Source organism: Schistocerca piceifrons, chromosome 2 (assembly GCF_021461385.2).
Source record: "Schistocerca piceifrons isolate TAMUIC-IGC-003096 chromosome 2, iqSchPice1.1, whole genome shotgun sequence".
NCBI classification, from domain to species: Eukaryota; Metazoa; Arthropoda; class Insecta; order Orthoptera; family Acrididae; genus Schistocerca; species Schistocerca piceifrons.
In genome coordinates this window covers 243,759,115-243,776,267 of record NC_060139.1, presented here as the reverse complement: position 1 = coordinate 243,776,267, position 17,153 = coordinate 243,759,115, and the positions used below count along the sequence as shown (strand labels likewise).

Here is a 17,153-nt window from a genome sequence, read left to right as displayed (position 1 = left end):
CCGCGGTATCTTACTCAACCAACAGAGGGTCTCTCGGTAAGCAGCTAGAGGGCGCAGAACAGGAGTCACTCCAGACATGCACCCCTTGTTGCATCCGCTGCAGCTTCGCTAGCCAGTAGAAAAATTATAACCTTCCGCCGCGCGAGTTTTCTCCCAGCACGGATCCGACTAGAGACAATTCCGTCTTCGCCAGCCAGCGACTGAAGTACCACCACTGCTTGGATACAGCCTCAGATTGGACGTCGCCCGCGACCTGCACTCCGAGACTCTGTGTTCCGCGCCGTGGACTAGTAGCACTGCGCGTGAGATACAACTTTGCATACGTACTTTGTTTTGAAGACAGACTTTTCGTTGTTCACGAGAACGTAATCTAAACTCTCAAGAATCTATTCTGGCTTCGTTGAAGAACAGTTGTTTGTGACGAAACTTTCCTACACAGAACTAAGAAGAATTTCTGGAGAATGTTTGTTTTCTTCTGTTGTACTCTATCAAAAACAGTAACTGTTTCTGTTCGAGGTTTACCTATTCAAATAAATAAAGTTTAATTATGTTTATTTGTAATATTGTGGAAACATCCCGAGTGAGGAACACTTTATTGTAACAACTAGAATGAATCAGCGCAAAAGCGTGCATCTTCCTCTGTGTTAGAATTTATCTGGCCTTAAGGATATACAGGGTGGCAATTACTGAAATATATGAAATAAAATCGTCATAACTTCTGAACGGATTGCGTTAGGACGTTCAAACTGCACTGTTGGCCGCGTGGCACAATGGGAATTAGTATGCCCATTGTTGTTTTGTTTAGTGACGAGGCCCAACTTCACCTGGATGGGTTCGGCAATAAGCAAAATTGGCGCATTTCGGGACTGAGAATCCGCATTTCACAGTCGATATGTCTCTTCCCCCTCAACGGGAGACTGCGTGGTGTGCAATGTGCAGTCACGGAACAATCGGTGCGATGTTCCTTTATAGCGCGGAGACTAACGAACGGTACGTGAGGGTTTTGGAAGATGATTTCATCCCCATCCCAGATTTCGGCAAGGTGTGGTCATGGAAAACGGAGCTCGGCCCTATCGAAGCAGGAGAGTGTATGATGTCCTGGAGGAGCACTTTGGGGCACACATTCTGGCTCTGGAGTACCCAGAGGCCACTGGCATGGGCCTCGACTGGCCACCATATTCTCCGGGTCTGAACGTATGCGACTCCTTCTTGTGGGGCTGAAAACAGCCATTTATGAAGTCATGGACAGCATCGACGTTCCACCACTTCAGTGGATCATGCAGAATTTTGCTCTTCGTCTGTCTCTCATCATCGTCAATGTGGCAGATATATCGAACATGTCATAATCTAAATCTGAATATCCGTGGAGACGATGTTGAATAAATTGTGTACACGCCGAAGTTTGTAAGAAATTTACGTTTTATTCAAATAGTTCAATAATTGTCTTCCTGTAAAAGTCATACTTATATATTGGTGCAGAGTATGCGCCTAAAAACTATTTATTATGGAATTTCCCACAAGTGGACGTCGGAAGCCCCTTTTACATGAAAGATTTTGTGGCCTCCTTTGACTACTCGTGGCAAGTGATTCTACTGCAGCGCCCTGCCATTTTATTCCTGTAGCGAGTCTCGTCTGTCTTGAGTTGTTTTGCTCTTTTTGACACATCAGCGCCAAAATTGCTTCCTTGTGAGAGCTGTCTGCTCAGCAGTTTGTTTCTTGTTTGGTGAAAATGAGGCTATCAGGAACATCCCTTTTTACTAAAATAAAATCTACATATAGTAACAGGTGTAAGAAACAGCAATGTAAATCAAGTCTGTTAATGAACAAGACGAAGTTCATAGAGGATGTTCTGGACAAAGGATGTATGCTGAATTCTCCACACTCTAGAGCAATGAAAAAATAGCTTAAGTGTTACCCAAACACTTCGAAACATCTACATTTAGTTACTCTGCAAAATCCACTGAACAATAGAAGTTTTGCATTGCCCCTTTATTTGGAAATCCAAGGCACACAAACCAAAAATTGGCTCTGAGGCAAGCGTGTATTTTTATTTGCGATGTGTCTAGAGCACCAAATCAGAAACACAGGCATTTGTGTAACGGCAAAATCCTCTGTTTCCCATAAGAGGTTTTTCACAGCACTCCTGAGCCAAAGTTAATACATGGTGGAATGTTTCGTTGCTCGGATGCACAGTTGAAACCGCCCTCTGTGTACCATCGATGAGACTATCCAGCCAGCCCTGGTCCAAATTGATCCACTCTCCAATGATGATTCTGCGTAACTGGCAGAGTACGTGGGAGTTGTCGATGTCCGACTGGTTTCACAGTATCGAAAATGAAGAAGAGCTAATAGCTCATAAAATGCCAGTTTTATAGTCCATGTTTACCTGACACTTTTTCTCCCTGTCCTACTCCTGAATACTGACCATTCCTCCCGGTACTCCCCCCCCCCCCCCCCCCCCCAATCAGGTTTGTGGCTCGAGTTCAGTAGAGAATCGTAATTAAGAGGGTGTACCGAAATATAGTTGCTCCTAATTTTTTAATTTGAAATCTCGTAACGCTATTTAAGTAAACCAAACTTTATTAACATTCTACTTCATTATTCTTCATGTCTACATATTTGCTGCTCAACAAAGTTACCTTGGTGACGAACACGTGCCCCCAATGAGAGATCAGTTTGTTGACAGAGTCACTGTAGAATGTCTGACTTTGTTGACTGAGCTAAAACCTTACCTCTAATTGCACTGATTCATCACTATCAAAATGAAGTCCTCGGAAGTGTTTCTTAGGTTTTGGAAAGATATGACGCTCTGCCACATACAATGAGGTTGTTGTTGTTGTGGTCTTCAGCCCGAAGACTGCTTTGATGCGGCTCTCCATGCTACTCTATCCTGCGCAAATCTCTTCATCCTGAAATAAGTACTGCAACCTACATCCTTCTGAATCTGCTTATTGTACTCATCTCTTGGTCTCCCTCGACGACTTTTACCAGTTTCATTACGAGCACGAACAACCCAGCATCGCACATTACTGATGTCGATACAATCATCACTGTACACAGTTTTCATTCATCTACAGATTTCAATTAGAGGCATGTTGTCTGCGGTTAGAAACTCGATTACAGCATTTCGTTTGTTACGCACCTACTTAGTTAACGTTACACACCTCTCTTTTACCCGCAACAGCTCGAAACCATGTCGACCGAGTAATGTGCAAGATCTTTAACGCCTCGAACTGTATAGAGAACAGAATTAAAAATTCGGAGGAATTACTTTTTAGCACGCCCTCGTATCTGCCGAACAGTGACTTACTAGGCCCATCAGCGCTCAGAAGTTAGAAATTTTACCGTAGCAAAACAAGTCGACTACTCCTGAGGTAGGGCATTTTTAGTATTATTAATCATCATTTGCCAAGTATTTCTGAGATTTAGCAGGACGTCAACTAGACCAAAGTTTTACCTGCATGTACTGGGCCCAACGCGAGTCTTTCGCCATTTCTTCAAACGCTGTGTAATGCGTCATGTTAGCCATTACGCTGAAGACAGCCTCTCCGCCAGAAACCAACAGCTTGTGAATGTTCTGGACAGCACGCCTGTGAAAATATTAATTAATTAGGGGGCTTTGCCCCAGTGGAAAATACGCAAGACCTGTTGAATTTTTCTAAGAATCGTATGAACGAATTACAACAAAACTATTTTGTGGTGAAAATATACAATAACAATACTGAAAACCCAAAAAATAACATGTTTTTAATTCCATTAAGTAAGTTATGCAAAAGTGGTTAAATTAATGAGCTTCAACTTGCTGTTCCCTGCACCGAACACATTATGAGAACAAAAACATTGTAAATGTGAGCACAAAAATGAAATTAAATGTGACGGTAACTTCAGTGTCGTTATAGGTCTTCAGTCTAATCATTCCTTGTTCTCTGTTGATATCTTGTGCTATTTGAAAGCTGTCAGACTGCACACACCTTGGTGAAAATTCAGAATGGCACTTCATTAATCCCATAAAAAATTACTGACTACAACATTTTTGCTCCTGTGCCGTTTTATTTTTACTGTGACCAGCAGCAGCTTCTCCCCTGTACCAATCGGTAGTTTCATTTCCTTCTTTTTCCGTTGAGTTCAAAGCGTGAATGAGAATTTTTTTCATGTCTCATGAAGATTAGAGGGGTTTATTTCCTCCAAAGTAGTTTTACAGCTTGTAGCTACATTTTTAGGGGCAAAGAATAGTTTTTCTAAAAATTTAAGATGTTTGACTAGTTCATCCTCCAACCGATCAATGAAAGAGTTTTTAAATTTATCATAAGAACATAACATCGTTGTACATAGCCTGGTATTAAAGGCAGCGACGAGTTCTTCTAATGGACTCTTAGGGACAGGGAACGACCCTGCTGTTGAAAGTTGCAGCTAATGCGCTATTGACGGCATTTTTTCCCGTCACTGCATCCCATTTTGATTTCTTAGAAATTCTCAATCTGACACGATGGAAGGGACACGTTTTCACGTCCAAATTTTCTTCTGCTGTATGTATCACACAACTCGAATAGATGAATAAATGCCGATACCGTGGACCGGGGGTGGGGGGTTGGGGGGTGGGGGTGGGGGAGGGGGTGAGAGAAATAACAACGGCGGGATATGCCGTTTTATTTTTACTGTGACCAGCAGCAGCTTCTCCCCTGTACCAATCGCTAGTTTACTTTCCTTCTTTTTCCGTTGAGTTCAAAGCGTGAATGAGAATTTTTTTTCATGTCTCATGGAGATTAGAGGTGCTTATTTCCTCCAAAGTAGTTTTACAGCTTCTAGATCTATACTACTCTCCCCGTAGTCTCTCGTACAAAGATGCCTTGCAGAACAACATGTAGCGAATCATGAACTTTCGTGGTTTTTTATGCATATCGAGAAAGAACATATTCAGTAAGCAGTACGCCTTTGCAGCTTTTATTTTTCTTCCAGTTGACTTGTCGAACATGTGCCATCTCCTCTCCTGATAAAAAAAAAAATGTCGGTTCTAACGGGAGACCAGAGGTGTGCTCCATCCTTTAAAATTTGTCTTCATCTAAAGAGAAAAAAGGAAACATTTTATAGTGAGCGGACGCTAAAAGGCTTCAAAAAGAGGCTGGATTGGCAATAAAATATTGTCACTTCTACTACGTCGCTGCAGTACGCAAGTTACTATGTGGAAAGTATAAGGTGGCAGTGTCTTTCCGGTGTGAGTTAGGGCAGCTCGGTGAAGGGCAAAGCAAAACACCAGCCTAGAAGGCAAAGCAACGCTCTATTTCTTTTAGAATACCATATCTGGGTGAATTACGCGAAAAAATGCAGTCATACGAGATGTAAAACATTACTTCAGCGTGTTTTACATTTTCGGATATAAGCAGTAAACCCAGGCAAAAAGCTCTTGTGAACAAATATAATGAAGCGGCTGGATACTGTTTTACATGCAGTGATTGCCGTAAGAAATATATAGGACAAACCGGTAGGTCATTTCAAATATTTCAGGAACACCTTATCTTAAATAACCCACGAGCTAAATTAACAGCGCACTTAGCGAAGAGGGACACAGCATCACAAGCCCTTCAGAAAATTTAAAAATATTCCATAAGAAAGCAAAAAGCCACATTTTGAATATGTTAGAGAGTAGAAATTTTAGCTATAAAAACGAAAACGCTCAATTCACGTTGAATAACCAATTGGAATTAAAGCACCATATCAGTCTGGCGAATTTTGATTGTTTGTATGATTTCGTTTAAGAACGTAATGAAATTCTGTATTATTCTCGTGTGTAAAGATAGACCCAGCGCTCCTAGTCATGAGTACATGATGTCACACTGTCCATATGAGGCCCACGAGAAAGACAGCACTATGGGACTTAACATCTGAGGTCATCAGTCCCCTAGAACTTAGAACTACTTAAACCTAACTAACCTAAGGACATCACACACATCCATGCCCGAGGCAGGATTCGAACCTGCGACCGTAACGGTCGCTCGTTTCCAGACTGCAGCGCCCAGAACCGCACGGCCACTTCGGCCGGCTGGCGATGTGGCCTTAGGCAGCGAAACTTATTGTGTTTTAATGAAAAACAATTTAAATATATGTTAGCGGACTCCTTCCTAACGTCATGCCTTTCAAAAGCTGCGGTTGGCCTGATTATAAAATAGTTCATTTCTATTTTAAACAGTGATCTTTACCTTTTGCCTTCCCCTCGTAGTTACATGGTGCTCTGTCAATTCGTTTTAATACATAATACATTCAAAAATGATTCAAATTGCTCTGAGCATTCCGGAACTTAACATCTGAGGTCATCAGTCCTCTAGACTTAGAACTACTTAAACCTAACTAACCTAAGGACATCACACACATCAATGCCCGAGGCAGGATTCGAACCTGCGACCGTAGCAGCAGCGCGGTTCCAGACTGAAGCGCCTAGAACCGCTCGGCCACAAAGGGTGGCTAATACATTCTTCTGCCAGTCTGGCAACAAGCCTTACATAATCTAGTTTTATCAGTAACATAAGATATAAATATTGATAAACTAAAAATGTTATTGGAGAAAATGTATGACTGATTGTTACGGCATTTCTTACTCTTGGAAGTACCACAATAGCAATAGTTGGAGTGTTCAAGTTTAACCCCTCTTGAACTACAATCGGAGAATTAAGACAGGCCAGTTGTTGCACAGTAGTTGGTAAGGCGACAAAATGAGTACACACCTGTTGTCGGGGACCCAATGCAGCAGCAGCAAACAGAACACCTTGCCGAAGGGCGCGTACTGCCACACGGCGGAGTTCTCCAGGTCGGGCTCAACCACGTCCAGCTGCTCGTACGTGATGGTGCCTGGCAGCGCGTTGTGCTGCCTGCAGAACTCCAGCATCTTTGTGCTGATGTCGCAGGCCACAAGCTTCGTACCCGGTGGCAGCCGCGGGGCTAAAACCTGCCAGTGCAGAAATGTACTTTCTGATTTGCTCTTCTAAGCTATACAGCATATAAAGTTAATCAGTGCTTCCGTTTCTTTTAAGAGGCAAAGCGATCCACAGGTATTGCAGATCTTTGATACAACCGTGCTGTGCAATTTCCAGACATGTCGAATATTGAGAAAAAAGGAGGGTGATGAAAGAGGCCACAGTTGTCGAATGGAGAGCACGGTGCAGATTACAGAGCGTCCAGTCCGTGTGTCGTGGCCTGGTACATGGGGGTGGGTCGCCCCGTTGTCCGCGGAACATAGCTCACCGGGCCAGCTAAAGCCTGAGAGTTGTATAGGGCGGACGGGAACGGTCTGAAAAGCTTGCAAGGGTGTTGCAGGGTAGGTTGCACTGGTAACTGATTATAAATCGTTCCCGATTCTGTTTTTGTTGAAGTTAGCTAAACAAGTCGTTGAACGCGTGAATTCAAGCAGGGTACCGGAGAAGCTGTTGCCAAATGTGTTCCTCGCTCGTTTCCTCAGACAGCACAAACGTAAACCGAGCGAGGTGGCGCAGTGGTTAGCACACTGGACTCGCATTCGGGAGGACGACGGTTCAATCCCGTCTCCAGCCATCCCGATTTGGGTTTTCCGTGATTTCCCTAAATCGTTTCAGGCAAATGTCGGGATGGTTCCTTTGAAAGGGCACCGCCGATTTCCTTCCCAATCCTTCCCTAACCCGAGCTTGCGCTTTATCTCTAATGACCTCGTTGTCGACGGGACGTTAAACACTAACCACCACCACCACCAGCACAAACGTAGCTTCTCCTCACCTATCTTAAACTTATAACTTTCGGAAAAGGCACATTGTAACTGGTAATAAGCATTTGAAGAAGTGATAACTCACGGACTAACAGATGTCTGTCCATTGCCGCACTTTTGCCTGTACAAATGCTTGAATTGCTAATTAAATCGGACTTGCCGCAACGTATGAATTTTGTTCTCAACAGTAATTTCTCAGTACAGCCTACCCTGCAACCCCCCTACAAGCTTTTCAGACTGTTTCTGTCAACCCTGCGACAACTGACAGATAGTTCAGGCGGCGAGTCATCAACCGAAGTCTATTTGAAAACCCGCCGGTATCTTGGAAACTGCATCGGTGGCCGGCTTATGTACACAGGGTGTGCTTGTCGGGTCCACGCCTTCATTGAGCGTTGAACTCTTATGTGAGAAATATCGGCTGCGTTTGGGATTTATTGGAGCTGGATTCGTTTCCAGATTGGTGTCTCTTTGTGTCAGAACACTGCTCATAAACTGGCGAAAACACAATGTACGTACAATTAGATTCTTTTTAGGGTTCCTTACTTCAGCCGGTAAAAATCGAACCTCTGTTGGATTACTTTTCTGTCTGTATGTCTGCCTTACTGTGAAAATTTATGTCACATGCTAAGATCTACGGTCCCTTGACGGAGTAAAAAAGTGAAGCTTCCACGACAGTGAAATCACAAGGTACGGCCATTTATGACACATTTTGACATTTGCAAGCTCACTCATCAAAACTATAGGTACTTCCAGTTCACCTAGAATCATGAATTTAGGCAAGAAGCAAAATTGCACAGTTTGAGTAAATTTGTAATTGTATCACTAAAAAAAATATCTTTTTGTCATTTGATATCCGACTTCAAACTTGAAATTAAAACATTCTCGAAAGCCTTGCAATTCCTGAGACCAATATTTTGCCAGTATCAATGTCTCAAATCTATTGTCGTACATAGGATGTTATGTATAGCTTTCTTTATTAAAATTCATGAAAGGGTGTGATAAATGTAAAGCCCTTGTTGCTACTGGTGATGAGTTCCCTGTGAGTGGGATGGACAGTGACATTATCTCATTTACTCAATATGTGCAGCGGCGCATTAAAGCTACCATTTACTGGTAGTCTGGCATATCAAATTGTTGTTGAAGAAGAAGATAGTGAAGTAGCTGTAACAGTGGCAGCGCACCACAGCCCACGGATAAGCAATTACACCGCGATTCGAATATGTTCGTAGGTAGTATTGTTCAATATTGCATTGTCATAGGGATTATCCACACCACAAGGCGTTGCATCAAGAATTGCATGGCGCCGATTTCCATAACCGGGTAGTGGTTTTGTAAGTAGGCTGTTTATGTTGTCTTATTGGCAACGTTACGTAGCGCCCTGTATGAAAATTGCTGTATGCAGTCTGTGGCTAGTTTGCATTACTGTCTGCGATTGTAGTGTTGCGCAGCGGCAGTTGGCTGTTAACAGCGCGTAGCGTTGCGCAGTTGGAGGTGAGCCGCCAGCAGTGGTGGATGTGGGGAGAGAGATGGCGGAGTTCTGAAATTTGTAACACTGGTTGTCATGAACTGCTGTATATATTATGACCTTTGAACACTAGTAAGGTAAATACATTGTTTGTTCTCTATCTAAATCTTTCATTCGCAAACTATGCATATCAGTAGTTAGTGCCTTCGGTAGTTTGAATCTTTTATTTAGCTGGCAGTAGTGGCGCTCGCTGTATTGCTGTAGCTTGAGTAACGAAGATTTTTGTGAGGTAAGTGATTTGTGAAAGGTATAGGTTAATGTTAGTCAGGGCCATTCTTTTGTAGGGATTTTTTGAAAGTCAGATTGCGTTGCGCTAAAAATATTGTGTGTCAGTTTAAGGACAGTCTTGTACAATTGTTCAAAGGGGACGTTTCATATGTCGACCCTTAGCCGAGGATACCTCACTGGAATATTCTGATTTTTTTCTTGTAGTTTCTGTAATTAGTGTAGCTATTGTTTATTGCTAGCGCGTAATTGTAGAGAGAATCTCCTTTGTAGTTGCAGTCTTTCATTGTTGTACAGTAAAACAGTTGTGGCATGCATGTAGATTTGCACCAAGTATTTCGCAGCTGCACTTGCAATTAACTCCATGTTATTTTCAGTGCTATGTTAATGTGTTCTCTTATTTTTGCTCTTCAAATTGTGCTTTTCTGTGTTATCGTGTGAAATATTGTGACAATAATGGCGTGTGAAAAACGTAACACTAGGCTCCAAAGTAAACTGAGAAATAATAGTGGCGACGAGCGTAATTTACCAGCACCACTGTGTAATGAATTAACAGACATTCAAAGTAGTAATTTGGTAACTGTGCATAGGGAAATGGAGTGGGCTGCAAACAATGGTGTAGACAGTGAAACAATTAGTGAACAGGGAAGCATTATCGATCGATCGGTCGGCAACAGCTTGCCTCAGGAATCCGAAATGACAGGACACAATCTTGCAAATACTATAGATTCAGGTTTTGGGTCCTCACCATTTTCTCAAATAAGTCAAGACACATTTTCTGCTTGTCAAAATGTGAATGTTGCCGGTGCAAATTCACTGCCGAAAATCACTGAGGAACATGTTTCACACACCAATGCATTGTTATTACAATTAATACAACAAATGGGACACACACAGCAAAAGCTTCAAAAGTTAGACACAATGGAACTAAATCAGAGACAAACACAGCAACAGCTTCAAAAGTTAGACTCATTGGAACAAACTCTTGAACAAACACGTGAGGATTTAACTACTGAGTTACATAACATTGAATCGAAATGTCAAGAAGTCTGTAATGACGTAAAAACACAAATTTGTGAGCATTTTCAACCTATTTTTTCGCGGCATGAAAATGCATTACAGACTCACCAAGCAGCCATAAAAGAACTGCAAACCACTGTTCATGAAAATCACGACACCCATGCAAGCTAAATTTGACTCAGTTGCATCTACCGATTCGGTTACGCAACTTGCAAAAACTCAGGAAAACTTAAAGGACACAGTAGATACTCTGAAGCTTGGTTCAGAAAAACACACTGAGGAAATAAGTACACTATCGGAGAAAGTAGCCGAACTTTCGGATCAGTTCACTATCTTATCTGCAAAGGTAGATGATGATGTGAATGACACAAGACCTGTAGCCATCACTGCCACAGAAGAATATGAACAAATTAAGAAATTCAAACAAAATCAGAATCAAATTAATACGCAATACAAAAGAGAAATCCGGGAAGTACAAGATCAGTTGGCACAAGTAATACAAAAATTTCATATTTCAGAGGACACTCGCGCTCCAACACGGGAAGAGGGACTTAGAAATACGGAACACCCACAAAATAATAACACAGGACACTTCGGAAATTATGAAAGAAATTGGCAAGGTGCACCGAATTTTGAGATGGAACCGCCGACGCGACGTAACAATGACCGATATGCTACTCGCCGACACGATGATTTTGACTATAAGCTGTTCATTACTACATGTAAATTCAAAACATTTAAGAATTCTGGCAACGACATTCATCCACAAGCGTGGCTCCATCAATTCTCTCATTGTTTTCCTCCCAACTGGTCATTGGAGCACAGGTTAGAATTTATGTGTGGCTAATTGGAGAATGGAGTTTTGCTATTTGGGGAGCAAAATAACTGATGATTGTCGAAGTAGAGAGGATATAAAATGTAGACTGACAATGGCAAGGAAAGCGTTTCTGAAGAAGAGAAATTTGTTAACATCGAGTATAGATTTAAGTGTCAGGAAGTCATTTCTGAAAGTATTTGTATGGAGTGTAGCCTTGTATGGAAGTGAAACATGGACGATAAATAGTTTGAACAAGAAGAGAATAGAAGCTTTCGAAATATGGTGCTACAGAAGAATGCTGAAGATTAGATGGGTAGATCACATAACTAATTAGGAAGTATTGAATAGGATTGGGGAGAAGAGAAGTTTGTGGCACAACTTGACCAGAAGAAGGGATCGGTTGGTAGGACATGTTCTGAGGCATCAAGGGATCACCAATTTAGTATTGGAGGGCAGCGTGGAGGGTAAAAATCGTAGAGGGAGACCAAGAGATGAATACACTAAGCAGATTCAGAAGGATGTAGGTTGCAGTAGGTACTGGGAGATGAAGAAGCTTGCACAGGATAGAGTAGCATGGAGAGCTGCATCAAACCAGTCTCAGGACTGAAGACCACAACAACAACAACAACTTGGAGAATGAACCAGCTGTAAGAATGCGATCGGTCATTCACGATTGTCACAGTGAAGGAGATTTTTATCATGCCTTCCTCTCAGCATATTGGTCTCAAGCCACACAAGACCGAATAAAATATAGCATCATAATGATGAAACATTTCCAGTCTTGTGAAATATTTTTAAGACATGTTGCACAAGAATCGGTACCTGTCAAACCCATACAGCCCTTCAGAACTCATCCGCATTTGCTTAATGAAATTTCCTGAACATTTAAGAAATATTATTTTGGCAGGACGTTGCAAAGACGACATTGAAGCTTTTCAGGGACTCTTACAAGAATTAGAAAATGACACAGACAGTCGCGGGATGCGAAAACAGGAAAACAATCACTACAGGTCACATCCGTCACAATTCCGTGACGACAGAAACTGGACACGACAAGTCTATTCTTACAACGCAAATCGTGACCAAAACAGACACCACCCATATGACAACCACTGGCAGAGTAATAATAGTTACAGAGAAAGATCGCATTTCCGTAGTAATGAATATGATAGAGATAACCATGGAAACAGACAATATGGGAACCAAAACAATTATTATCAAGGGAGGCAGAATAACTTCAGACGCAACAGTTCAGTGCACAGTTACGATTCAGGGAGAAATTCTCCACCACGTGACGGACAAGGAAGAAACTACGGAATCTACCGACATGACGACAGACGATATATTCGTAACGACAGACCTGAATTGCATCAGAACTGGCGGGATTTAAACAGGGTAGGGCCCTCTCAACAACGTGAATTTGTAGAAGTTAGGTCTCCTAATCCCAATAACGACGCGCGCCAACAAAGAGACAGACAATGACTCGCACAGCAGGCTGCCGCGTGCGCCGGCTGGCCCAGAGAAAAATAACATAGACGCTAACCTTGAGATAAATTCCAGTATTCTTTACCGACGTATACCGCATGATAATTGCGTTCAAGTTGAAACTCTGAGTACTATGAAGAGTAAAAGATTGCACCACATTTCACATCTAAAACCGCTTATTGAGAGATAATCTGCTTTTTAACTTAGTCTTTGCAATAAAATTTTTCACTTTACATTACTAGTATGCTTTGTTAGACTTAGAAACTGTTAACATGCGACAGTGTTTGAAGTTAACTATCCAATCTAGAACCTAGGATACATATTTAGACAGTAGTTACGAGTGCATTGTTATAGTGAACAGACGACACAGTGTTATTGTGTGTGTATATTCTTGCTCGTTACTTGCACAATTACGTAACGACTATAAGGCTCACATACTTAGAACATTTACCAGTACTGCTAATGAGATTTTAATGCAACATTTTGGTTTACCTGAAAATACATTCTGGATTTAAATTACTTTCTGTGAAATACCAGATGACACAGTGGTTAATTTATGTGACAGCTACACGATTTTATCACGACGCTAGTAATGAGTGACAATTTACAATAATGCTTTTGCGGTGTATCAGTTTTATATCTGCACAGTTTTTCTGAATTCTTCTGTATAGTAAAACATGTTTTAGTAGTAACTTTTGTGGTATGGCTACAAGGAGACAGCCTTTTCTGTAGGACAACAATACGTTACAGCACAGTACTTTCTTCATCACAGCAATAAGTGTAATAACTAAGATATCCATACGCAAAGCATTTCACTTTTGTGTATCATGAGGTAAGTACATTGACTTCTGCAGAACTTAGCTTTCGGAGGACGATAACTACGACACTTCCACAGAGATTATCTTACAACAAGACGCACAGTTTAGCGCTACAGTACACGTATTTGAGTGATTAATTTTGTACTTAAAACATTTATTTTTTAAAGATATTTGAAGTACAATGATACAAAGGTTTTCCGTGATACATTTCATTCCATTGCTGTAATCTGTAACACCTGAGGGTATAATTACATTAATCCTCAGGGGGTACACGCTTACTTTGTGTACCATGTGTTTGGCAAGCAAAAGGAGCCCTAGCTAATATGGTATTTGCTTATACAACTTTACACATCGGTACCATATTTTTCTAACACACAAATTACATAGCTATCTGATCATTTAACTGAGAGATAAACATTTTTTTTACTACATCAGTGACACATGTTTACGCAATTACACAGTTGGGTCACTTCACACTTATGAAATTGTAGTTTGTCTATACTTTGTGAACTGTTCATATTTTTTTGGAACCATTGTGATACTATGAGAGCTTTGAATGAGGTATTTGGTATGGTATCATGATTTTTAAAGTACGTTTGAGGTAGATGAAACTTTTGAAATGAGCAGAGAATTTTTTTTAGGTTTTGAAATTATTGGAGGAAGCTACAACGATTTTGAAAGTTGACTGAGGTGTTATGATGTTATTATTACGATGACTATGTGTATTATGCTGTTGCGGTATGTTTATGATCAGTAAGCTGATGCTATATGAGTTACTTGATTATGCTATGTATCTGTTATGATGTAATATTGAAAAAGTGTCGACGAATAAGGTAAGGAATAATGAGTAGTGGTTAGGGACTCTGGTTTGTGAAAAAGGTTGTTGGAAACCAAGAATCGTACTTTAAGAGTTATGAAATGCATGTAAATGCGTGAGTGTATTACAATGCCGATGAAAATTTTTTGGTCACTGTTATATCAATAGGATTTTGTTTCTACAGATTTGTAACGCAAATTCTTGCCCTGTGAAATATTTTTATATGAGACTGTCACTGTAGTGGAAACTGCTGTCGTAAATATTTCGGGAAGAAAGGTAGGTCTCTGTAAGCACCCAGCTGCGTGACAGATGCCTGGAAAAAAAAACCATTAGTGTATGCGTTTCAGAGCCTCAGGTGGAGAAAAAAAAAGGGGAGGCCATAATCCTCACTATTGACATTCCTTTGTAGAAAGCATCGTAAATACGACATGCTCAAACTTGAAAACATGATTACACTGTAGAGTTCTTAATTTATGATATTTACTGAAATGAAATGATGAGAAACATTTTATGTCTATTGTCATGCTAGTTGAAAGATTGTTTACTGCATTATGAAATGCCATATGGCTAGTGAATGACGTTTCACGCCTTGCTTCACCTATTTTGTTTAATATCTAGTTTCTAGCTGCACTGCAGCATTGGTTAAAACAAAATTTTATAGATGTACTAATATAAATATTTTCTGTCTACAGATCGAGTAAATAATAATTTTTTTCGAAAAAATGAAGGAGCACAAAAAGACATTTACCTTCACAGGAACTGCATACATAATTTTCTTTTCAAGTACTTGGTAATTTATTTTGTAGAATTAGTTTTTGTGGTGCACCACTTTAATGTCATAGATATTAAGATGTGAACAGACATTTCCCTTATCTGCGTTGTTGTCTTTAGTGTACTATTTTTTCTGCTTGAGCTTTGTCATGTTTAGGTATGAGTTATAGCATTTGCTGCTGCTGCTTGCCAGGCATAGTGTTACTGAATTTCACTTTATATTACTCTGTTAAGCCAGTTTTACTACTGATTTATTTTTCTTGTTTGCTGCGCATTGCCTTATATTAGTTGTAATATTTCATTTGCTTTGCTAATTTATGCTGCTTGCTTTGCCATTTGTATTTTTGATCATTGCTGTTTGTGTTAATTGTTTTGTGCTGCTGCATTGCCTCGTCCCTTAGTTTAGCATCTGAGCTCAGTAGATTTAAGTTAGTTTAAGAGGGGGTAGACTATATAAGAAACTAGCTATGATTGATTGGAAGAAATGCATTGAGAAGCTATAAGAAAATGGTTTGGCCAAAAAAGTAGTGTACAGTGGAGAAAAACTATTTTAGAAAGAGGATGTGAACAGAATACAGAAAGCATGCTTGGATAGGATTTTTTTGGTGGAAATAAATGTTTTGGGTTGGACTGCAGTACCAAATGTTACACTGAAAACAAACCCTGTCCTTTCCTCCTGTGTTATTCTGCTATGTGTTTGTGTACCCTTGGGTATTTGTGTTCTTCCTGTCTTTATGTGTTTATCTGATGAGAGTTACATTGTAGAATTTTCCTGATAATATGTTATTTACTTTGTAAAGATGTTTAGACATTATTTATTCTGTTTTGTTTTAATGCTCATGTGTGAAATTAAAGTTACAAAAACTATTTTCATTATTTTATGTATGTACTTATGTCATAATTCTTGTAACACTGATGTGCATGTTTATTTCTTATCTTTTGTAAAGCCTGTATTACTACAAATGTTATCTGTATTATTATGTTTTTAATGATGTTTTCTGTATCTTTGTAATTGTATTCTCATGTTATACAATTGTAATTGTCACCAGTTCATCATATTATTAACTTGTAAGTTACATTTCACTGCACATGTTTCTGTTGGTAATAGTATATGGACAATATGTGAGAAGTAGGGACTGCTAGTATTTGCACGTGTGTTAATAATTCAGCAACGGACTGGATAACAGCATCACTGGTTCTAAAGACATTTCAAAAAAATTTTTTGTGAGTGCACAAGTGGTGGTTTATGGACTTGCTATATTGTCCTTAAGACTCTTCGATGGTGATTGTACACCTGCACAGTCCCAACAGATGGTTACTGGCCGTCTCTACAAGGACTACAGTGGGTCTACACCTTTGATGACTCACCAACACCAATTTCTACAAGGACTGCAGTGGGTCTGCACCTTTGATCACCCACCAATACCATTATTTCTACAAGGACTACAGTGGGTCTGCATCTTTGATGGCAAACCAATACCATTGTTTCTACAAGGACTGCAGTGGGTCTGCACCTCTGGTGGCCCACCAATACCGTAATCTCTACCAGGACTACAGTGGGTCTACTCTGTGATGACCTACCTACCAATATTCTTCAAAATTTCGACTGACTCTGCGGTGGGTTTGCTCTGTTGTGGCCCATTACCTGTCTGCATGTCAAGAGTCAGCACTGTCTTTCCGTTGAAAGGACAACACTACTTCTCCAAGACAGCATGGAAATCCACTACTTCCGTGTGCATTCTCTTTTACTGCTGAGACTTTGAGAAAAACACTGCAATTTTACTGTGATGAACGATCAGGACTGTCTTTATGCACTGTGAGAGAATTTTAGCTTTTGACCAACATTGTATCAATAAGTGTGTGCGTTTGATATCTTTGTTATTGTAATTATGAAAAATTTCATCAAATCGTTATTGGCCACTGGCCAAAACAATTTGTAAAATTTTTTG

The 17,153-nt window shown here is 40.4% G+C and overlaps 1 protein-coding gene across 1 annotated transcript in view; it reads right to left on the bottom strand.

Moving 5' to 3' along the window:
- Positions 1-3,319, bottom strand: part of LOC124775286 (juvenile hormone acid O-methyltransferase-like) — a 33,486-nt gene extending 30,167 nt beyond the window's left edge. The window contains exon 1 of the mRNA XM_047250124.1: positions 3,311-3,319. Within this exon, the coding sequence (XP_047106080.1) occupies positions 3,311-3,319 (9 nt within the window). The remainder of the gene's footprint in view (positions 1-3,310) is intronic.
- Positions 3,320-17,153: the final 13,834 nt, after the last annotated feature.